Raw genomic sequence first — 24974 nt, forward strand, 5'->3', positions numbered from 1 at the left:
TTGTCAAATCAGATGAAAGGGCTCCCGCCAGGGAGCTTAGCGCTGTTTCCAGTTTTAAATGACCACATTCGAGCACAAACGCCACCTCTAGAACACCAACACAGAACAGTTTAATAGTGATGTTTACCTATATCATTTCTCTCCTGATTCGGCTTCGCAGCAAAACACCCACAAAACTTTACACACACTTGAAACCATGCGGGTCTTTTCTAAATGCTATCATGATAGTCGTTGCGAGCTGTGTCCTATATTTCAGGGTATTTTTTACTCCCGTTCGATTAACAAGTACACGTCCAAAATGGCTGCATTCAAGACAGGCTAATGATAGCTGTTGCTGGGGTGCGAAAGAGTGTGCACTGCCCCGTTCACTCACTGTATCACTGCTGATCTGCGATAAGCCTAGTTTACACGACGACAGTGGGTTGCACCACTCGTTGCGTGGAATGAGTTGCTCACAAGTGGTTTCAAATTTGACTGTAGACACGGCGACACCAGTATACACTTCAGTTTCGTCGTTTTGTGGGTCCCTAAGTCGTGTCTGAAATGAAAGTTTTGGCAGGGGCTGCATATCGCACGAGTTGTGATGGAGTTAAAGCTTGTTGCATAAGAAAAAAATAAGAGACGTGTTTCGATTCGTGACTGGATGAAGAAAAGACGTCAGCTCGGTTGCTCAGCATCCTTGCTGAAGTAATTTATAACGGAAGATCCAAGCAGTTGTTTTAATTATCTTAGAATGTAACCAGAACTGTTCAAGTTTCTTCTAAATAAAGTTAATTATGCAATAAGGAATAAACGTACTGTAATGCATGAAGCACTGTCGCCGGAACTGACATCACATATGTTACGTGCATTACAATATAAAACACTAGGCATGCTATAAGATACGGTTTTAGACGCTATTTTATTAACACCAATTGTTATTAGCATTAACAGTAATAATTATTATCATTAGCAATAATAATTATTCGAAGCTGGCCACATTAAGAAGAGAATGGTTTGCAAACTACTGTTTTGATTATGGATCTGTACAGTGGCAACATTTCAAAATTCTAACATATGTGAATGAGGAGCACTGCAGAAACGTTTTAAATAGACGAATATTGAATAAAGAATGCAGCTTCTTGAATTGGTATAGCCTTCCCTCCTGTCAACAATATTCCGTAACAAAGAGTTGGCCAACTGGGCCGTCTTGTAGACGAGAGCATTGCCACAGCTAGATTCCGCGTCCGGCCATCCTGATTTAGGTTTTCCGTGATTTCCCTAAATCGCTCCAGGCAAATGCCGGGATGGTTCCTTTGAAAGGGCACGGCCGGCTTCCTTCCCTAATCCGATGAGACCGATGACCTCGCTGTCTGGTCTCCTCCCCCAAACAATCCAATCCACAGCTAGAATTACAATTGGTTGTATTTTTCTTAATTCAGTTGTATATGTGCTGCTAACTCAATGAATTTTGCCCTGCACCTCAGATATTGTCAAAGCATCTATGTTATAATCGCACATGAAGGTCTCAGCGGCAGCAATATGTTGCTTATTTTTGTAATCGGCATCACTGAAATCCCACAAACACCTATGCAAAGCATAGATATCCAAAAAGCTAACATTATTCTCCGTTCCCCGTTTCATATTTCAGTTTGGCTACACTCTACGAACACACATAGCCTCAAAACTCATGCAATTAATGTCGCCATAAGTTGGAACACGCCGAAAGTGTTTAGTTTCACCAACGAGTTGCGCAAACGCGCTGTGCGCATGCGCAGTTGCCGGTAGCGCAGTTGGCTGCAACCTAGTGTCGTCGTGTAAACTAGGCTGTAGTTTGCGAGGTCGCTGCTATGAGGCAGCATTCATGTCACGCTAGGTGAGGAGAGCCCTACGTCAACGTGACGTAGGCATGCGTCATCATGAGTTCCACGAGTTGTCCTATCGACTGTTGTGTCCATTCTGTATACATCGACTGTTGTGTGCGTCTTGAATCTGCACTGTTCAAATGTTCTTAGTTGACTTACAACATGAAGGCAAAATTAAATCGAACTAGATGGTTTAATATTTCCAGCAACATTCGGAATTACTTCGAACTTCAGTTTCTCAGTTTAACGTTTCTGCCCACATGAATTATGTACAAGTCATTGGCTTTTATTGAAATACGAAACACTTTAATTTCTCCTTATTTCACGTTTTTATCCACATGATTTATGCGCGATTAATCGGACTAAAAAATGCCTAGACACTTTCATTATGGTTATGATTCCTTCATTCAGATATTCTCTATGTTCATGAAACACACAATAACATCTCACATTCTTTGGATTGCAGCTTAATAATTTATTATTTCATGTTTCTGTCCACACGATTTAGCCACGATTCCTCGGATTCTTAAAAAAGTGGGGTAGCATTCATTTCAGGCTAGAAAAATAACAAGACACTTTCGTTATGGTTATGATTCCTTCATTCAGATATTCGTTATGTACATGTAACACACAGTAATATCCCACATTCTTTGGATTGCAGCTTAATAATTAATTATTTCACGTTTCTATCCACACGATTTATGCACGATTCATCGGATTTCTTAAAAAAAATTGACTAAAAGCTTTTTTTTTTACTTTCGTTATGGTTCCTTCGTTCAGACATTCATTATGTTCCTGAAACACATAATACCATCCCAAATTGTTGGTATTACAGCTTAATAATTAATTCAATTGGGATGAGCGTAACAGATAACTCCTATCGCTTCGTTGTACACATGTATTTACATTTAGCTTTGGGGTTATCGGTACAACCGCAAAGACCGATTTACGCACTCATGTAGTCGATTTAGGTTATTTACGTCACGATGACGTAGTGTTACTTCACTATGACGTAGGATTCTCCTCACCTAGCGTGAGATGAATGCTACCCACTGCGATGCGGTCAGCAGTGGCTGGCGAGTACAGTTGCCTGGCCGCATTCACGCGGCGAGCTCGCAGCGTCATTGCTGTAGTGTGTGCCGCTCCATGCACTGCCGAACTGCGCGAAAAAATAAGCTTTTGAGTGTCTAGCGAGACACAGACAGCGAAACAGCGCTCGAACGGTTGTTATTTGCCAACGCAAGTGACTCGTAATATGGGCGGGAACAGCATTTGCTGACGCACGGGTCCAAAGAGCGCGCCACGCAGATATGCCGCCCAGACAGATGCCGGCGACTGCCCGCAGCGCTATCTGCGCCAGACGCTCGCCGCTGGCAGCCACGTCAGTTGAGAGTCGGCCATGCAGGGCCTGAGGACGGTCGTGAGACAGTTGAGCGCGGCGTCTGCCGCCACGGCGCGCAAGATCGTCATAGCGCGCCACTTCCAGGGAGACCCCAAGTCCGACGACTTCCGGCTGGAGGAGGAGGCGTTGCCGCCACTCAAAGATGGCCAGATTCTGTGCGAGGCCGCCTACCTCAGCGTCGACCCCTACCAGCGGGCTTACACGCACCGCCACAAAGTCGGCCAGCCCATGATCGGGTCGCAAGTACGTAAACGAGTCTCATACTTCATTCCAGGTCTCACACTTACAAGAACTACTATGTGACAAGAAAAACATTCCGCTTAACAGTTCAGATTTATTATTATTTATTACCCACCTTGAAACACATTAATGCAATGACATTTTCTTTACACGCACACCTTGAATAAATCGAAAACCGTAGTCTCTAGCGAAAACCTATCTCTATACAAAGTTAAAGTACATTAAATTTCTTTTCCTTTTTCCTCCAGCCCTAATAGTTTGTTATCGTTGACACGTTGCATACGTTATGTGACACACGATAGGCCGTTATTATCACAATACAATTTGTTCAAAAAAGAAACATTACATATTCACATGGTACATAAATTAATCAATATTAGTATTCAAGATCATCTTTGGGACACATCTTAAATTCTTCTATTGACTCAGGTGGAATGCCTTTTGTGTAATCTAATTTTATGTGATGTTTCTGAATGAATTACGTGTCGCACCATATTCCTTTTCCGGCAACATGTTAGTTGTAAATACAATTTACTGCTTTTGTTAATGAACAGGCTGTCGAAGTTTATGGTTCTACAGGTTTTCCTTTACATGCATCATACAATTTAAATTACAGAAGTACAACCAGTAGCCCTTTTCACTTTTTTTAATACAGTTTTTACTTTTGACCCCACAGATGCTCCTGATTGCATTTTTGGCAATTTTTTCACAACAAAGAATTCTTTACTCTGTAACAAATGTAGCGCCCTCTACTTCCATATAGTGTGGAGTTACACAACATAATTCTAGGCAAGTAACTGACATACATTGTGAATAATCCAAACACAGAAACTTGTGGCATACTCTCTGACAGCCAGAACACTTAACTCCTATTGTTGATGTATACTATTCGTTTTCTATCACTGAAGTATAATCTGATCAAAGAGAGTTCTCAGCCTCTAAATCCATAACAATGAAGTTTAAAAAAAAAAAAAAATCTGCATTGTGTGGCTGCCAGTGTCAGAATGCCTTACACTGCCTGGCGTCAACAGACGTGGTTGACAGAAGTATACGTTTCACATCTGTCAACTCACCATCGGCCTTCAAACGTCTTACCCCAGTTGAATTTTTTATGAATAACTTCAGTTATTTCATCCACACTAACTGCAATCACACTATTGCAAAATTTCACGTTACTTTCAAATATTTTGCACAGTGCAACATTAAGGGAGGATTCAGACTGTAGTGACAGTGGCATGTGTTTCGATAATTATGTGCATATTCTTTACTTTTATCTATTTTATATTTAAAGGAAGAGAAATAGTTAAAACTTGCTTTAACAAGGCTTACATGACTTTCCAAAATATGAGTATAAAAATTTATCATTTCAGAAATGAAGCCAAGGAGGGGATTGTTGTGTGGTAATTGTAGAAATTACGAACATGGTATTTGAAGCATTGTGTGAGGGAAGGTTTGAGTGGGGGAAGTTGTGTGGAGGTTTAGACCGAGGGGATATAGTGGAGCAAGAACGTTTGAAATTAGACACCGTTGTCTTTCAGGGATTTGTGGTTGAAAACTTTGGAAATAGTGGTAGTAGAATGGAACAATATTCATCCCACTGAATTAGAGGAAAAGCATTCGGAAGGAGAGGAAATCCTGATCTAGCAAAGTTGGATACAGTGGAAAAAGACCCTAAGATGTGCGGGTGGGTTTGATTTTTAAAATGATTACTAACGTGTTGGCTGAATTTTACGATGACACAGAAGTATATCATATTTATGGAGTCTACATTTGTAGCACCATGAAAACCGCTTCCGCTAAATGTCGTTAGTAGATTATAATTGGAAACAACCATTTTTACAAAAGAAGTTATTGGCTGTCTTCTGTAGCTCTTTGTTTACTTGGAGAATAATGTTGTGATGCCGTAAAAACTGATACACTGGCGATAATACCAAATGGTTTCACAAAGTGTTCAAAAACATTTTTGTTCTTACTTCTTCCTGACAAAATATAGAAAACGGTCCCTTCAATAATTAGTGGCTGTAAACTACGTTTCTCCGCAGTAAATTCTTAAAGCAAATTGAAAACTCTCCGACAATTGATACATACGTGAAAAACATGTTCAGGAATTTGTCGGCACGTTTGTGTGTGCCGAGATGAGATACCGCGGAAAGTTCCCGACAAAGGTCGGAGTGACGAATTATCTGTCATCTTTAGAAGACTGGCTATCTTGAAAACATGTTATCATTTGTCGGTTAAATAAATACCGTAACGGTATATCATCGATCAAAAACTTCGCCTACATTAATATATAGTTCATACAACTTCGTGCTATCATGTGATGCTTCTTGTGATAGTTACTATGACCGTATGTAACTGCTGCACTATGCGCTATCGATGTTGTCGCCTACGACTTGTGTAATGATCGCAATACCATAAGCATTCTGTGCAAGTACTAACAGCTAGTCGTCTACAGATGAAGCACGAACATGTGTATTGTGATACGAAGTAGGTATAAGTTTTATTCTGAATTTCAAGGCCAAACAACCAATAACTTAATCATTGTACACTTCAGTACTTCAGAATAGTCCGTGTCTACAGAAAAACTAAATCCCGTATTGCTCAGTGAAATAATTTGTTCTCGGCCAGCTTGAACCCTGTTAGATTGCTGAAAGGGCTGTGCTTCACATTCGTAGTACATGGGAGGTAGGAAGAGCGAGCTTTTGGTTAATTATCTGGCTTGGAGACGCAGTTACAGGACGTGTAGTGACGGCGAGGTTTCTCGTTGTCGCGCCCTGTTTGTTTTGCTGCGTCAGCCTGGTTATCGCTACTCGCGAGTAGTAGCAGCTTTCACGCACAGATGGCGCGCAGAGGCGGTGGCATGATTAAACCGCAGAATTGCAGCGTCTGTTTCAGACCCTCTCTGCGGCTACACAGAGAACAGCGCTGAAAGCTTCGCCGACCTAATTGCAAACCGCAAATGCAACCTGTAATGAACGCAACTGTCACTGGAAATCAAGGTTTGTTTCCCATGTTCTAACAACACAGCTGCTGTGGATCTACGATACCCATCTTCTCGTCAGCCCGTCTTTGACGTGATTTGTCAGCTATGCAGACAGATTATTGGCTCTCTACGTGACTGTTTAACTCCCTGTAATTTGCAGCGCAAACATCTCAATAACGGAGGGCCATGTTTTGAGATCAATACAATGTTGTTATAAGTAAGAAAGTGGTTTTGCACAAATGTCCAAGCGCACTGGACAACGTTCCGCTTCTATAGAGTCGCGTTCGCCAGGTAATGTCGCTACGTTTTCCCGCACAGATCTGTACCACGAACTTCCAGAGTCGGAGAATAAACCACAAATTCTTTGTTAATTGTGATGGTACTAAGTATGTTGAGATGGTAATGTGGTCAAGCTTTTCCTCTTAATTTGTGCCGCATAAACAAGAACAAAGTATAAAACGTAAAAAAAATCAACTAACAGAAAACAGTTAAATAACGCTAACCGTAATATAAAATAAGATCATTATGGGTTTAAGAAAGGCAAAGGCAGCTCAGACGCTGCACATGATAATGGAACAAAGACAAAAGAAAATCAGGCCTCTTTCATAAGGCCCGTCCACACGCAACGATTTGTCTGCGCACATCACGTCTGCGCCGACAGGTCGTTGCGCGTGGACAGAAGATTTGCACCAACCTGAGGTGTGTGCAAACCTGGGAGTTGGAGCTGGAGGTTTGAGCGAAACCTCTCAAATCTGTGGGTTCAAACCACATCTGCGCAGACAAGTTGGAGCGTGTGGACAGGAGATCGCCGCAAATCTGGCGCGAAACAGCTGTTTGCTCATTCTAGTGTTTGTATTTGTGTGCACAGGGCGTTAAAATGGCTGATACTCGTCAGTGTTCTCGAGACTTTGTAAGCGAATTCATTGAAATATATAGAAACCACCCATATTTGTGGAAGATTAAAGTAAAGAATATAGTGACCGAGACAAAAAGACAGCAGCATACAATGCTCTAATTGAAAAATTGTGGGTATTATTTCACTCAATTCTTGTTTCGATATTGCAGTTGAAAATTCCAAATCCTTGTAGCTCCTGGGCCTGTTGCTAGGAAACTTCATGTTACCGCCAGCCGTTCATGAGGAGAAATTGCCCTTCTCTATACAAGTATTTTTTTCTCATAATATGAGGGGTTACAAGCTTTAAGAGATAATTATAAGTTTCGACATCCATCCGCAAATAATTTCGCCAGTCGTTAGGTTCGCCCTGCAACTCTCGCAGTAAATTTACGTGAGAAAACTGCTTTCGCTTTAGCAGCCACTGTCTACACCATTTTGACCCCTTTCTCTGTTTCCTGCGGTTGGTCTGAATGTTTTTTGCAACACAAGTTGCGAACACAGACCATAACAGAACGTCCTCCATTTCTATATTTCAAAATAACTGAATTAAATTTTTGACGTTTACGGGGAGCGTAGTCGCTTGCCACTGACCGACAGATGGCGGGCGAGTAGTAGATTGGGGTTTGTGTCGTGTGAACACACCACATTTGCAGCGATCTTTTGCATGTACAGACATTTGCGCCGATGTCTGCGCAGACAGATCGTTGCGTGTGACAGGGCTATACGGTTTCTCGACCTAGAGAAGCGGTCGAAAATATAGAATGGTGCATGTTTTTTGAAATTCTCAGGAAAATATGAGTAAGCTAAAGGGAACGACGGGTATTTACAATATGTAAGAACAATAAGAACAGAAGACCAAGAAAGAATTTCTCTGATTACAAAGGTTGTAAAGCGGGGATGCAATTTTTCACCCTAATTGTTCAAATCTATACCGCGAATAAGCAATGTCGGAAATAAAAGAAAGATTCAATAGCGGGATTAAAATACAAAGTGAAAGGACATCAGTGATTAGATTCGCTGCTGAATTTGCTATTCTCATTACCGGACCCGTTGAAAGAAATTAATAGTCTGATAAGTACAGAATGTGGACTGGGAGTAAACTGAATAAAGGCGAAAGTAATGCAGAGAAGCAGAAATGAGATTAGCGATAAACTTAACATCAGAATTCGGGACTACGAAGTACTCGGAATGAAGGAATTCTGATAGCTTGGAAGCAAAATTACATCTGACAGATAACGCAAGGAGACTTGAAAGGGATATTATCACAGGCAAAGAGAGCATTCTTGGCCAAAAGAAGTCAACTAGAATCAAACACAGGCATTAACTCGAGGAAGAAATTTACGAGAATGTACTTTTGGACCATGGTAGTGAATCATGGACAATGGGGAAACCGGAACGGAAGAGAATCGAAGCGTTTGAGACATGGCGCTACAGAAGAATGTCGAAAAGCAGGATGGCAGATAAGCTATGAGAAGACTCCGCAAAATCGACGAAGAACGGAATATTTGGAAAACACTGTCAGGGAGGAGGGACAGGATGTTAGGATGTGTGTCAAAAGGCCTCACGGAGCACGTTCCATGGTACAAGAGCCAGCTGTAGAGGGTAGAAACTGTAACGGAAGATAAGGATTGGAGTACAGCCGAAAAATAATTGAGGACATTGGTTGCAAGTGCTCCTCTGAAAGTGTTTTTTTCCACTTTATTGGATTTTGGGACGTGCCCTTTCAGCCATGTCACTGCTGGAACGTCAGTTGTAAGAAAAAACACAACACCTATTCGCTGAGGGGAGAATATCTCCGACCTTCCTGGGAATCGAACACGGTCCCATTCGCTTACAAACCCGCCGCGCTGACTGCACAGCTACCAGGCGGACAAAAGGGACGTTCTGGTGGACCGCATCACACCGGTAAGGATACTGATGATTTTTTTTAAGGGAAAAATGCATGTCGTGAGGAAGATTACGGTTTAAAGTCTCGTCGACGACGAGGTCATTAGAGATGAAGAACAAGAGCGAATGGGAGAAGGATGGGGAGAAAATCAGCAGTGTCTTTTTCAGGGAAGCATCCCGTAATTCACCTTAAACCATTTAGGGAGACCGCAATAAATCTGGTAGGGCAGTTGGCCATCTGATCCCCAGTCAACCCGAATACGTGGCTTCATCTGCTGGTAAGAGACTGACCATATGTATCGGCCTTGCAGTATACGAGAGTGGTTTAACAAGTCTAGTAAACAAGCAACTCACCTTAATTCTCCATGTAGTGTCTTTTGAGGGATATACACTTGGCCCAGCGATCCTCCAGCTTTTTCATCCCATCAGAAAGATAGATTCCAGAGAGACTCGGCAAAATACTCGTTGACTGCAACTATCACTTCCTCATTTAATGAAAATTTCTTCCCAGCATCCAAAGTTTCAAGTTAGGGAACAGGAAGGAGTCACTGGGGCTAAGTCTTGTGAATAGGGCGGATGAGGAACCAGTTCAAAGCCTAGTTCATGCACATTCGCTATTGTTATCGCTGATGTGTGGAATGGTGCATTATCCTAATGAAAGAGCACTTTTTTGCGCACCAGCCTTGATCTTTTTCCAACCAACACAAGTTTCAAACGACCCAACAACAAAGCATCATAGGATATAGTTATGATTATGATTTTTTCCAAGTAATGTAAGATGATTATCCCCCAAAAAATAGTGATCATCACCTTACCAACTGACAAAATGGTCTTTGGCTTCTTTGGTGCATTTTTACCAGCCTTTGTCCGTTGTTTTGACTGGAGTGTAATGATGGATCCAGGTTTCATCAATGGCCACAAATCAGCGGAAAAAGTCTTGCGGATTGCGATTAAACATCGCCAGACATTGTGTTGAAATGTTGTGCGGGATGTGCAATAGGTTGCATGTGAGCAATTGCCGCACCCACCATGCAAAAAGCTTTTTCATAGCCAGTTCCCTGTGCAGGATAATATGCACTCGCTCAGTTGAAATGCGTACAGTTTCACCAATCTCACGATTGCCCATGGTTTCCTTTGTTGCGACATCAAATGGATGGCCAGAGCGCGTTTTATCTTCGGTGCTTGTCCAATCACGTATAACTTCATTAATATTGAAGTAAATGGTCTTCAAAGATGGTACAGAATCCGCGTGAGCTTCATCCAGTTCTGATTGATTTGTGCAGCAATGCAACCCTTCAAATTAAAATGTTAAAAAAGCACGAAACTCGGTTTTCTCCATTTTCATTCGCAGTCGACTTACTGACAAATTCAAATGGCTGCCAACAATGAATCCTTGGAATAATCAAGCTTGCCAACCACGAAGACGCAACAAAAATGTTCCATCCTTTCATGGAAATTTACCGGACTTAACAAACCACCCTCGTATTTCCTTGCGCGAATATTTACTTTCCACAAAATACACAGAATGAGGTGGCGAAGTAATCAGCATACTGGACTCGCACTAGAGGGTCGGGTTTTAAACCCGCGTCCGACCATGTAGATTTAAGTTTTCTGTGGCTTACCTAAACCGCTTAAGGCAAACGCGCAGTATGGCTCCTTAGAAAAGGACACATCCGATCTCCTTCCCTACGAAAAACAGAACGAAGCCAGAAAGAGGCAACTTAAAAAACCGAACTGATAAGGTATGCGTGTCCTCTTATGAAATATTGGTTCCTTCTCCTTATCAACAAATGCTGGACGATTGCAATTTCTATACATAGTATCATTTTCATGCATTCTGAAAGCAATCAGTCGTCATACATAATACACGTAAATATGAAACTGACAAACGGTGAAAATGGAAATTTCAAAGCTACTTGCGTGACTTGTTGTAAGCCACTCAATAATATAGACCTGTGACATGCTGTGTAAATGCTGTTCCATAAACCACACACATTAGAAAGCAGGTGAAATAGTGATATAAACAATTAAGCTTAAATCTCGTGCAGCAGTCGTGATAAATGGATCACGATAGTGGCAAATATGTAAACATACAAAGAGTATGAGCTATAGAGAGCAAAGATGCTAATATATCAAGTCGATACCTTGTGGCTTGTGAAATATGGGTGCAGAAAGGAGAAGTGTCAGAAATATGTCAGATAAAAACGGAATCCCGAAATTATATTGAGAACGTAGATTAAAAGTAGGCAAAAAGATGAAGTGATTATCAAGTCACGATAAAACAATACCCACAAATTACAAGTGCAGGAGAGGGTCTAAAATCTCAGATACAGATAAAAGGAAAAGTTTAGCCAGAGCAATGGATACAAGTCAGCTATGACTCCAGCAAAGTTCAAGGACTGTCTTAACGTCCGTTGTTGCCGCCAAGGAACGACAAGCAGAATAAAGAAGATAATAAATTCGACGTTGAAAAAAGCGAAACATTTTGTAAATGTATTGTTTATTTAAGGCCGAATAACAATAAGTCAACTATTTTTGTTGTACTCATTTTCAGCTTATTGGGCCATCTTCAGAAAACAACTGACTAGCGTTCGCATAGGACACTAGTTCTTAAGTAACCTAAACTTAGGTCCAAAGATACATTTGCACAGAATACTGTGCACCAAACTTGTTTTTTAATGTTGTAAATTACACCTTACGCAATAAATAATTAAACTACACATTACTGCAGTGTTCCAGGTTATTTGGTTATAATGTTAAACTAACATATTACAGTATTGATGATGAATTTGTTTTAGGCCTTATGAGTTCGTCGAAGTTTTGAAATGTGCGATTGTATCTAGCAAAAATGAGAAATTGATTTCAAATATATCGCATGAAATGATGTACGATTGAAAATTGTATGTCCTAGTTGTTCGAAGGTGGAACGATCTCTGTAAAATAAATGAGTGCTTAGTGTTTACCAATTTCTCCCTATATCCGTAGCTTACTATGATAATAGTAAGACAGCTAAGGATTGGAAGAGCATTTGAACGGAATGGACGGCGTCTTGAAAGGAGGATATAAGATGAACATCAACAGAAGCAAAACGAGGATCATGGAATGTAGTCGAATTAAGTCGGGTGATGCTGAGGGTATTAGATTAGGAAATGAGGCACTTAAAGTAGTAAAGGAGTTTTGCTATTTGGGGAGCAAAATAACTGATGATCGTCGAAGTAGAGAGCATATAAAATGTAGACTGGCAATGGCAAGGAAAGCGTTTCTGAAGAAGAGAAATTTGTTAACATCGAGTATAGATTTAAGTGTCAGGAAGTCGTTTCTGAAAGTATTTGTATGGAGTGTAGCCATGTATGGAAGTGAAACGTGGACGATAAATAGTTTGGACAAGAAGAGAATAGAAGCTTTTGAAATGTGGTGCTACAGAAGTATGCTGAAGATTAGATGGATAGATCACATAAATAATGAGGAGGTACTGAACAGAATTGGGGAGAAGAGGAGTTTGTGGCACAAGTTGACTACAAGAAGGGACCGGTTGGTAGGACATGTTCTGAGGCATCAAGGGATCACAAATTTAACATTGGAGGGCAGCGTGGAGGGTAAAAATCGTAGAGGGAGACCGAGAGATGAATACACTAAGCAGATTCAGAAGGATGTAGGTTGCAGTAGGTACTGAGAGATGAAGTAGCTTGCACAGGATAGAGTAGCATGGAGAGCTGCATAAACCAGTCTGTGGACTGAAGACAACAACAACTATGATAATAAATGTTAATTATCTGAAAAATTTTAAAATTATAGTTTTATTAATATTGTATTTTATAATATTATATTTTATTAATATTACATTAAAACAAAGGAAACAAAAGAGATATTTGGAGTAGGAATTAAAATCCATGGAGAAGAAATGAATACTTGAGGTTTGTCGGCGACATTGTAATTCTATCAGAGACAGCAAAGGACCTGGAAGAGGATATAAGATGAACTTCAACAAAAACAAAACAAGGATAATGAAATGTAGTCGAATTAAATCAGTTGATGCTGAGGGAATTAGATTAGAAAATGAGAAACTTAAAGTAGTAGATGAGTTTTGTTGTTTGGGAAGCAAAATGGTGACGGTCGAAACAGAGAAGACATAAAATGTAGACTGGCTACGGCAGGGAAAGCGTTTCTGAAGAAGAGAAACTTGTTAACATCGAGTAGATATTAAAGTGTCAGGAAGTCCTTTCTGAAAGTATTTGTATCGACTGTAGCCATGTATGGATATGAAACGTGGACGATACATAGTTTGGACAAGAAGAGAATACAAGCTTTCGAAATGTGGTGCTACAGAAGAATGCTGAAGATTAAATGGGTAGATCACGTAACAAATGAGGGGGTACTGAATGGAATTGGAGAGAAGAGGAGTTAGTGGCACAACTTGACAAAAAGAAGGGATCGGTTGGCAGGACACGTTCTGAGTCCTCAAGGGATCACCAATTTAGCATTGGAGTGAAACATGGAGGGTACGAATCGTAGAGGGAGACCAGAAGATGAATACACTAAGCAGATTCAGAAGGATGTAGGCTGCAGTAATTACTCGGAGATGAAGAGCCTTGCACAGAATAGAGTAGCATGGAGGGCTGCATCAAACCAGTCTCAGGACTGAAGACCACAACAACAACAGTTTTTCATATAGCTGGGACTCAAAAGTTTAAGGGGAAAAGTCGTATGATGAGCGCAGCCCGCACGGAACTGACAACAGGGTGTGGCACGCGCCTACCGAGCTGATGGTTTGTCCAGACAGGCAGCTGAACGTCGCGTGCGTGACGCACTGCTCTGCGTGACGCGTGCCTCCGCCACGCAAGCCACAGATTCGTGCCGCTGCTGCTCTCTGTAAAAGGAAGCCGGTGTCGAGGGCGCGAATACGCCGAAACTGTTTCGTGTGATGAAGGATTCAGATCTTGTGCGGTGGTGGCAAAATCATGGTTTGAGGTCCCGTCGACGAGGTCTTCAAGAGACGGAGCACAAACTTGGATTGAGCTACGAAACCCGCAGTTTCATTTTCAAAGGAGCCATCCCGGTACTGGTCGTTCGCCGTGGTCATCACTTTGAAAACATCTACAGCTACATCTATACTTTTCAAATCACTGTGAAGCGCACGCTACAGGGTACGTCCCATTGTACAAGTTATTAGGGTTTCTCCCCGTTCCGTTCACGTGTGGAGCGCGGAAGAATGATTGTTTATATGCTGTAATTAATCTCATCTGTTCCTCACGAACCCCATGGGAGTGATACGTAAAGGGTTGTACTATATTCTTAGAGTAATCATTAAAACCGGTTCTTCAAACTTTTGTGAATAGGCTTTCTCAGGATAGTTTACGTTTCCTTCAAGAGTCTCGTCAGGTCAGTTCCGTCAGCATCTCTGTGATGCTCTTCCGCGGGTTAAACAAATCTGTAACTACTCGTGCTGACCACCTCTATACACATTCAATATCCCTGCTCGTCATATTTGGTACAGGTCCCACACACCTTAGCAATATTCTCGGCTAGACGCTACAGTCTGGAACCGCGCGACTGCTACGGTCGCAGGTTCGAATCCTGCCTCGGGCATGGATGTGTGTGATGTCCTTAGGTTAGTTAGGTTTAAGTAGTTCTAAGTTTTAGGGGACTGATGACCTCAGAAGTTAAGTCGCATAGTGCTCAGAGCCATTTGAACCAATATTCTCGGATAGGCCACGCGAGTGATTTATAAGCAGTCTCCTTTGTAGACTGCTCGCATTTCTCTAGCATCCTACAAATAAACCGCAGTCAGTTGCCTACTTAACCCAATTCTGAGCCTAAGATATAGTTCATTTCATGTCCCTGCGAAATGGTACACCCAGCTATTTCTATGAGCTAACCGATTCACAGTTTGACTCTTTGATATTGGTTCAAATGGCTCTGAGCACTATGCGACTTAACTTCTGAGGTCATCAGTCGCCTAGAACTTAGAACTAATTAAACCTAACTAACCTAAGGACATCACACACATCCATGCCCGAGGCAGGATCGAACCTGCGACCGGAGCGGTCACGCGGTTCCAGACTGAAGCGCCTTTAACCGCACGGCCACACCGGCCGGCCACTCTTTGATATTGTAGTCACAGGATAGTACTATTTTTTTCGTTTTATGAAGTGCACAGTTTTACATATTCGAACATTTGAAGGAAGATGCCATTATTTGCGCTGTTTTGAAATCTTATTAAGATCCGGATGATTATTTATACAGCTTCTTTCACACTGTAATTCATCATAGGTAACTGCATCACCTGCAAAAATTCTGAGATTACTATTAACATTGTCCGCAAGGTCATTAATGTATAGCGTGAACAGCAAGGGTCCCAACACACTTCCCAGGGATACACTCGACGTTACTTCCACATCTGTGGATGGCTGTCCATTCCAGATAACTTGCTGCGTCCTCCCTACCAAGAAATCCTCAACCCCGTCAGAAATTTCGTTTATTGGCACGTACGATTGTAATTACGATAACAAGCATAAATGTGGTACTGAGGTAAATGCTTTTCGGAAGTCAAGTAATACTGCATCAACTTGATTGCTTTTATCCAAACACTGGTGTGGCCGAGCGGTTCTAGGTGCTACAGTCTGGAACCGCGCGACCGCTACGGTCGCAGGTTCGAATCCTGCCTCGGGTATGGATGTATGTGATGTCCTTAGGTAAGTTAGGTTTAAGTAGTTATAAGTTCTAGGGGACTGATGACCTCAGCAGTTAAGTCCCATAGTGCTCAGAGCCATTTGAACCATTTTGAACTTCATTCTGTCATGCGAGAAAAGTGTGAGATCGGTTTCACATGATCAATGTTTTCGAAATCCAATGTGTTTGCCACGGAGGAGTTTATTCTGTTGGAGATACTTCGGTATGTTTGAGCTCAGAATGTGTTCTAAGATTTACAACAAATAGACTTCTAGGATATTGGGCGGTAGTTTTGTGGATCACTTATACTATTTGCCCTGTAAACGGGTGTGCTTTCTTCCAACTACATGACGCGGTTTTTGGTTCGAGGGATCTGCAATAATTATAATTAACAGGAAGACAGCATAAAGAAACCTTAAGTTCTTGTGCCAGTTGTTGTGCAATTGCCGCTCCTTTTCCATAACGATGGAAATTTAGAAATGGAATGACGTGGCAGTATTGAAAATGGTTGGAAATTACAAAGACTTATCACATGGAGTGTAAATTATGTTTTTTTCTGTTTTGAGTTAAGAAAAATCGGGAAGCCTAAGTTTCTGGCCAATATTAGTATTTGTAACCTACAAAATGTGGTGCCACAGAAGATTGACGATGACTGGATATATAGATGGAATAGCTAATGAGGAAATACCGAATCAAACTGGAGAGAAAGAAAAATTATTGCACAGTTTGACTGAACGAAGGGTTTGGTTGATAAGACAAATACCAAGGCATCAAGGAATAATCAATGTGGTGATGTCTACAAGTGTTTTGACTGTAGTAAAAAGGTTCAAATTGGCGTAGGTTGATATAGCTATGCACGTATGGAATTTGTGCAACAAAGACTAGCGTGAAGAATTGTTTCAAAGCAGACTTCAGACTGAATACAACAAGAAAGGAAAACATGAGACCGAGTCGATCTGCTCTTTTGCTCGCTCCGGCAGACAGAATTGCACTGATACAGCCAACGGTCATCTTTTGTACGAAAACGTTTAACTAGAGCAATGGATGCAAGACAGTTATGAGTTATGACTGCAGCAAAGTTCCAGTAGAACTTCGTAGTCTTAACATCCGTTACTGCCGCGGAAGAAAGACATGCAGAATACAGGAGATAATAAATACGAGGTTGAACGAAACGAAAACACTCTTTAAAATATTGTTTATGTAATGTTGAATAACAAGTCAACTGGTCTTGTTCTACTGATTTTTGTATTCAAAATGGTTCAAATGGCTCTATCCACTATGGGACTTAACATCTGAGGTCATCAGTCCCCTAGACTTAGTACTACTGAAACCTAGCTAACCTAAGTACATCACACACATCCATAACCGAGGCAGGATTCGAACCTGCGACCGTAGCAGCATCAGTCAGGTTATACCATCATTTTCTTTCCTCCAGATTTCGATTCAGTACCACCTCATTAATTATAGAATCTACCCATCCAGTACTCAGCATTATATTTCAAAAGCTTCTATTCGCGTCTTTTCTGAGCTGTTTCATCTTTCACGCATCACTTCCACACAAACATCTTCAGAAAAGATTCCTAACACTTAAATTTATATTACATATGAACATGTTCTTCTTTTTTAGAAATGCTTTTCTTGCTATTGTCAATCTACATTTTATATCCTCTCTACTTCAGTCATCAGTTATTTTGTTGTCCAAACAGCAGATCTCATCACTTTCTTCTAAGGTTTCATTTCCTAATCTAACTCCCTCAGAATCGTCTTATTTAAGCAACTACATCCCATTACCCTTGTTTTACGTATGTTGAAGTTCACCTTACACCGTCTTTTCACGACACCAACCAATCACTTCGCCAGAAGATGAGGAATGTGACAATTTTCGAAACGTCACGGTACTTTGAAACTGCCGCGCGGAGTGGCCACGCGGTTAGAGGCGTCATGTCACGAATCGCGCGGCCCCTCCCGCCGGAGGTTCGAGTCCTCCCTCGGGCATCGCATAAGTTAGTCTAAGTTACTTTAAGTAGTGTGTAAGTCAAGGGACCGATGACCTCAGAAGTTTGGTCCGTTAGGAATTAACACGCATTGGGCTGGAAACTCGAGAGCTTTTCATCAACTATCCAATCCATTCAACTACTCTTCCAAGTCTCTTATCGTCTCCAACTGAATTACAATGTCATCGGTACCCTCTTTAAACTGTGATTCCTACTTCAGATTTACCTTTTGTTTCCTTTGCTACTTTCTCAATGTACAGACTGAATAACATCCAGGATAGGCTACAGTCCTGTCTCACTCTCCTCTAAACTATGGCGTCCCTTCCATGTCCTTTAAATCTTATAACTGCAGTCTTGTTTCTGTACAAGTTGTAAATAACCTTTCGCTCCCAGTATTTTATCCCTGATACCCTCAACACTACAAAGAAGTTGTTCAGTCAGTTTTATAAAAGGATTTCTATAACTCTAAAAGTGCTTAATGGCGGTTTGCCTTTCTTCAATGTATCTTCTGAGGTTACTGGCTGGGTCGGTATTGCCTTGTGTGCTTCTACTTTTCTCCTGTACTCAAACTGATCTTCCCCGAAACTGGCTTCTACAAGTTTTTCCATTTACCTGTAAATAATTCGTGTTAGTATTTCGCAATCTGACTTATTAAACTGTGAGTTCGGTAGTACTCGCACCTGTCGGTTCCTGCCGTCTTTGGAACTGGAATTATTACATTCTTCTGGAGGGTATTTCGTCTTACCCATATACGTTACACATACACTTTACGGTGCACCTGACTAATACACACCGTAATGACGTCACAGTCGGCCGACGAAACAAATTCATCAAATTATGTTTGTAGCAGTCGCTACAACTCTCTTAGTCCCTACTCCTGTGTTATTGTCAGGGACCCAACTACATGCACGCACTGGGCCAAAGAATATGCAGCAGTTTACGTCACCACTTACATACCATATTATTTCAAGCAGTGTACCTGTATCCTACGAGAAAAAGCCTTGGAATAACTCACTGGTATGCAAAATTTGACGACGAAAGTAAGTTTCACAAGATGTGACGCTGCCAAGTAACATATCTCGATGGAACTTGGACCATGCACAGAAAGAACTGCTACATTATAGAACAGAAGGTAACTGAAAGAGCTATGCAGGGAGACAAATGACACTTCTACACGAAGAAAATAATTACGCTGAAGATACATAATTCATGAGTCTCCTCTGGACATTACAAACAGTGGGACATGGTTCTTGATAGGGAGTGTGACCACCACGGACATTAATGCATGCTCTGCAATGTGCCCCAATGTTGGCCACAAGGTTCATAAGAAGTTCCAGCTAGACAACTGCTGGATTGTCGTTGATACATCTGGTTGTGCTGCAGTACATCTCTGCAACATGTCCCACATTTTCTCAAATGGCTCTGAGCACTATGGGACTTAACATCTATAGTCATCAGTCCCCTAGAACTTAGAACTACTTAAACCTAACTAACCTAAGGACAGCACACAACGCCCAGTCATCACGAGGCAGAGAAAATCCCTGACCCCGCCGGAAATCGAACCCGGGCGTGGGAAGCGAGAACGCTACCGCACGACCACGAGCTGCGGACCACATTTTCTCAATGGGATTTAAATCAGAGGAACGGGCGGCCAGCCGATTTGCCAAATACCCTATCATTCCAAAAGCTCTCCACAAGCGCTCTTCGATGCTGTCGCACATTGCCATCCCTAAAACTGAAGTAAGCGGCAAACGCTCCCTTGAAATGATACACATGTGGAAGAGAACAGATGCACAATAATGCTGACCTGTGAGTGTACTGTGGTGAGTACACCCATGCAACATCATGTCTCCCCACACCATAAGAACTGGATCACCAGAATAATCATGTTTGACAATGTTTCTTGGTACATTAAGTTCCCTCGAATGGCCAGATGTGGGAACACTAAATGCTGTACTGGTACCACCAATACCACCATAATCATTGTCACCACTGTCACCATCACCAGTATGACCACCAATGCACCACCACCACTAATACCACCATTGTCACCGCCACTGACATGACCATCACCACCACAACTGAATCCCCATTACTAACACCATCATTACCATTACCACCCCATCACTGCAACCATCACCTCTGCCACCACCATTGTCATTGCTGCCACCATCACCACCACAACCACCCCCACCACTCCCACAACTGCAACAACCACTGTTACCACCACTACCATTGCTACCATCTCCACCATTACCACAACCAGTACCACCACTGTTACCACAACCACCATTAACGCCACCTCCACTATCACTGTTACCACCACCACTACTGCCATTGTCACCACCACCACTGTTACCACCACAGCCACCACCACAACCACCTCCACAGCTGTCATCATTACCAACAATGTTATCATCATCATCATTATCACCACTCTCATCATTATCATCGCAAATTAAGATTGTATAATTAACCAACAATGAAAGTACATTTACTAACAAGGGAACCTCCCCATCGCACCCCCCTCAGAATTAGTTATAAGTTGGTACAGTGGATAGGCCTTGAAAAACTGAACACAGATCAATCGAGAAAACAGGAAGAAGTTGTGTGGAACTATGAAAAAATAAGAGAAATATACAAACTGAGTAGTCCATGTGGAAGATAGGCAACATCAAGGTGAGTGTGAACCCAAGAGCGCCGTGGTCCCGTGGTTAGCGTGTGCAGCTGCGGAACGAGAGGTTCTTGGTTCAAGTCTTCCCTCGGGTGAAAAGCTTAATTTTTCTATTTTCAGACAATTATCAAAGTTCAGGCACTCACACTTAATCAACTTCGCTCTCCAAAATTCCAGGACATGTTCAGATTTGCTTGGACATATGCAGGATTTGACGGTCTACACACGGAAAAATTTGAAATCGTTAAAAACATATGTTTTGACAGAGCACAGGCAAAACTGTGCGACTGTGAAACTGTTGCATTCATTTGTTGCAGTTTATGTGACAAACTCTTATGTTTTCATCACTTTTTTTTGGAGTGATTATCACATCCACAAGAAAACCTGAATCGGGCAAGGTCGAAGAATCTTTTTACCCATTCGCCAAAGTGTGCAAGTTACGTGGGTCGACAACATATTCCTGTCATGTGGCGCACATGCCGTCACCAGTGTCGTATAGAAAATATCAGACGTGTCTTCCTGTGGAGGAATCGGTTGACCTATGACCTTGCGATCAAATGTTTTCGGTTCCCATTGGAGAGGCACGTCCTTTAGTCTACTAATTGCACGGTTTTGCGGTGCGGTCGCAAAACACAGACGCTAAACTTATTACAGTGAACAGAGACGTCAATGAACGAACGGACAGATCATAACTTTGCAAAAATAAAGAAAGTAAACTTTTCACTCGAGGGAAGACCTGAACCAAGGACCTCTCGTTCCGCAGCTGCTCACACTAACCACGGGACCACGGCGCTCCTGAGCTCGCACTCTCCTAGATGTTGCCTATCTTGCACATGGACCACTCAGTTTGTATATTTTGCTTAGTTTTTTCACAGTTCCACACAACTTCTTCCTGTTTTCTCAATTGATCTGTGTTCAGTTTTTCAAGGCCTACCCACTGTGCCAACTTATAACTAAATCTGAGGGGGGTGCGACGGGGAGGTTCCCTTGTAAGATTAGAAACTTATATGTTGGATCTTCTGTCTTGGTGAATTAGACTAAAATTTTGTTTCTAACAGTTATTTCTACTGACTATTGTAGCTGTAGCATTGTTGTATCATTGCAGGTGGCGCTCATCGTGGAGAGCCGTGCCCCGGAGTTCCCAGTGGGTAGATATGTGGTGGGCTACTGGGGCTGGCGTGACCGTACAGTGGCAGAGACGAGGGCCAACCGGGATATGTGGGCACCAATGCTAGTCCCGGAGCTGGGCGACCTGCCTCTGTCACTGGCACTGGGTGTGCTGGGCATGCCCGGCAACACAGCCTACTTCGGGCTGCTCGAGATCTGCCGTCCCAGGCCAGGGGAGGTGGCTGTGGTCAGCGGCGCAGCGGGGGCCGTCGGCTCCATCGTGGGGCAGATCGCTCGCATCAAGGGCTGCAAGGTCATTGGGTTCGCCGGCTCTGACTCCAAGGTATGCTGCTGACATCTACCTATATTTTACACGAAATCCCATTAATGCAAGCTCCCACTAATAATGTACAATCCCAGATCCAGAACTTAGTTTGTGGTCATTGGCTGACGAGGCTTACAGAACTGCAGTTCCATTTTTTGTTGATTTTATCTTAAATTTATAAGTAACAAACAAAAAACTTTGAGTGGGGCAGATCGCTCGCATCAAGGGCTGCAAGGTCATTGGGTTCGCCGGCTCTGACTCCAAGGTATGCTGCTGACATCTACCTATATTTTACACGAAATCCCATTAATGCAAGCTCCCACTAATAATGTACAATCCCAGATCCAGAACTTAGTTTATGGTCATTGGCTGACGAGGCTTACAGAACTGCAGTTCCATTTTTTGTTGATTTTATCTTAAATTTATAAGTAACAAACAAAAAACTTTGAGTGGGGCAGATCGCTCGCATCAAGGGCTGCAAGGTCATTGGGTTCGCCGGCTCTGACTCCAAGGTATGCTGCTGACATCTACCTATATTTTACACGAAATCCCATTAATGCAAGCTCCCACTAATAATGTACAATCCCAGATCCAGAACTTAGTTTGTGGTCATTGGCTGACGAGGCTTACAGAACTGCAGTTCCATTTTTTGTTGATTTTATCTTAAATTTATAAGTAACAAACAAAAAACTTTGAGTGGGGCAGATCGCTTGCATCAAGGGCTGCAAGGTCATTGGGTTCGCCGGCTCTGACTCCAAGGTATGCTGCTGACATATACCTATATTTTACACGAAATCCCATTAATGCAAGCTCCCACTAATAATGTAGAATCCCAGATCCAGAACTTAATTTGTGGTCATTGGCTGACGAGGCTTACAGAATTGCAGTTCCATTTTTTGTTGATTTTATCTTAAATTTATAAGTAACAAACAAAAAACTTTGAGTGGGGCAGATCGCTCGCATCAAGGGCTGCAAGGTCATTGGGTTCGCTGGCTCTGACTCGAAGGTATGCTGCTGACATCTACCTATATTTTACACGAAATCCCATTAATGCAAGCTCCCACTAATAATGTAGAATCCCAGATCCAGAACTTAGTTTGTGGTCATTAGCTGACGAGGCTTACAGAACTGCAGTTCCATTTTTTGTTGATTTTATCTTAAATTTATAAGTAACAAACAAAAAACTTTGAGTGGGGCAGATCGCTTGCATCAAGGGCTGCAAGGTCATTGGGATCGCCGGCTCTGACTCCAAGGTATGCTGCTGACATCTACCTATATTTTACACGAAATCCCATTAATGCAAGCTCCCACTAATAATGTAGAATCCCAGATCCAGAACTTAGTTTGTGGTCATTGGCTGACGAGGCTTACAGATCTGCAGTTCCATTTTTTGTTGATTTTATCTTAAATTTATAAGTAACAAACAAAAAACTTTGAGTAATTTTTGTTTAGTAATGTTCAGTACAAAAACAATCGCACAAGTACGATGCACTGAAATATCTCGCTGCATCAGTGTTGCCACCTTTACCCTAGGCAAAACTAGAGAGCCTGTATACAGAGAGAATGGCCATAGGTGAAGTTGCCCGTGACTGATTGATTAGCTTTGGCGCCATTATTCTGCCAAACGTCTCTCGCGCTTCCTATGTTCGCCGTGCTTTTGAGTTGAATTGAAGTTCAGAGGACTTTTGGAAACGATTAAAAGGTATTTGAATTATTGAGAGACTTGTTATGCGTTGTGCATGCATATTCGATTTAGTTGTATATCGTTTTTAGTACGTAATTAGCGTTTGCTAATCTTAAATGCGAGTTGAAATAATGAAGCGTTTTGTGATGAAGTCGGTAGGCCTACATGTTTGAAGTAAACACCTTAGTAATTGTACAGTATTGTTTTTGACATCTGTAATTCGTTTTGCCGGCCAGAGTGGCCGAGCGGTTCTGGCGCTACAGTCTGGAACCGCGCGACCGCTACGGTCGCACGTTCGAATCCTGCCTCGGGCATGGATGTGTGTCATGCCCTTAGGTTAGTTAGGTATAAGTAGTTCTGCGTTCTAGGGGACTGATGACCTCAGAAGTTAAGTCTCATAGTGCTCACAGCCATTTGAATCATTTTGTAATTCGTTCTGCAGACGTTAGTAAACGATGCCAGGTTGTGCTGCATTTGGTTGTTCCAATAGAGGCGTAGGTGGATTTCGCATGTTAGCATTTCCACGCAATGAAGAAAGACGAAAGCAATGGGCTGTTTTTTAAAATATTTTTAGTCACGCAAAACAGGTAGGCCGATTACAATTTACTGCATTTTTAAGCTCTTTTTTCTTTAACAGTTCGTGCATACTGGTAGCATCACAAGCTTTTCTGAAGCCAATATCTGACAGTCCTTGCTGGAAACGGAAAGGTCCTGTAATTGTTATCCCATGCTCATTCGAGTTTATAGCGTCAAACTTTATTTCGTTCCGAATCAGTAACACTAGGCATTGTTTTGGTTTCAGTATTATTGCCTGACTGTTGACGCAGGCAAGTTGTAAGCACGTTTTCCGCAGTTGTGGTTGCTCAAACATTATTCGTAGTAAATAATTGTAGGTACTCTTGAAGACAGTTTTACAGTTTTTAATAGGCCTACTTACTGTGGGGTAGAAGGAATACGGTAGTTTTCTTGTTATATTTGGTCGTTATTACAGTAGCCTACATTTTTGTAATTTTTTTCGTTTGTTATCTACGATATATATGTACGGGGTGCTGCAGAAAGGTACGGCCAAACTTTCAGGAAACATTCCTCACACACAAAGAAAGAAAACATGTGATGTGGACATGTGTCCGGAAACGCTTACCTTCCATGTTAAAACTCATTTTATTACTTCTCTGCAAATCACATTAATCATGGAATGGAAACACACAGCAACAGAACGTACCAGCGTGACTTCAAACACTTTGTTTCAGGAAATGTTGAAAATGTCCTC

At 42.0% G+C, this 24974-nt stretch overlaps 1 protein-coding gene across 1 annotated transcript in view; it reads left to right on the forward strand.

Moving 5' to 3' along the window:
- Positions 1 to 3207: 3207 nt before the first annotated feature.
- LOC126418294 (prostaglandin reductase 1-like) overlaps positions 3208 to 24974 on the forward strand; it is a 37969-nt gene continuing 16202 nt past the window's right edge. The window contains exons 1-2 of the mRNA XM_050085182.1: positions 3208 to 3489; positions 21694 to 22038. Coding sequence (XP_049941139.1) covers positions 3244 to 3489; positions 21694 to 22038 — 591 coding nt within the window. The 5' untranslated portion in view covers positions 3208 to 3243. The remainder of the gene's footprint in view (positions 3490 to 21693; positions 22039 to 24974) is intronic.

Source organism: Schistocerca serialis, chromosome 1 (assembly GCF_023864345.2).
Source record: "Schistocerca serialis cubense isolate TAMUIC-IGC-003099 chromosome 1, iqSchSeri2.2, whole genome shotgun sequence".
Taxonomy (NCBI): domain Eukaryota; kingdom Metazoa; phylum Arthropoda; class Insecta; order Orthoptera; family Acrididae; genus Schistocerca; species Schistocerca serialis.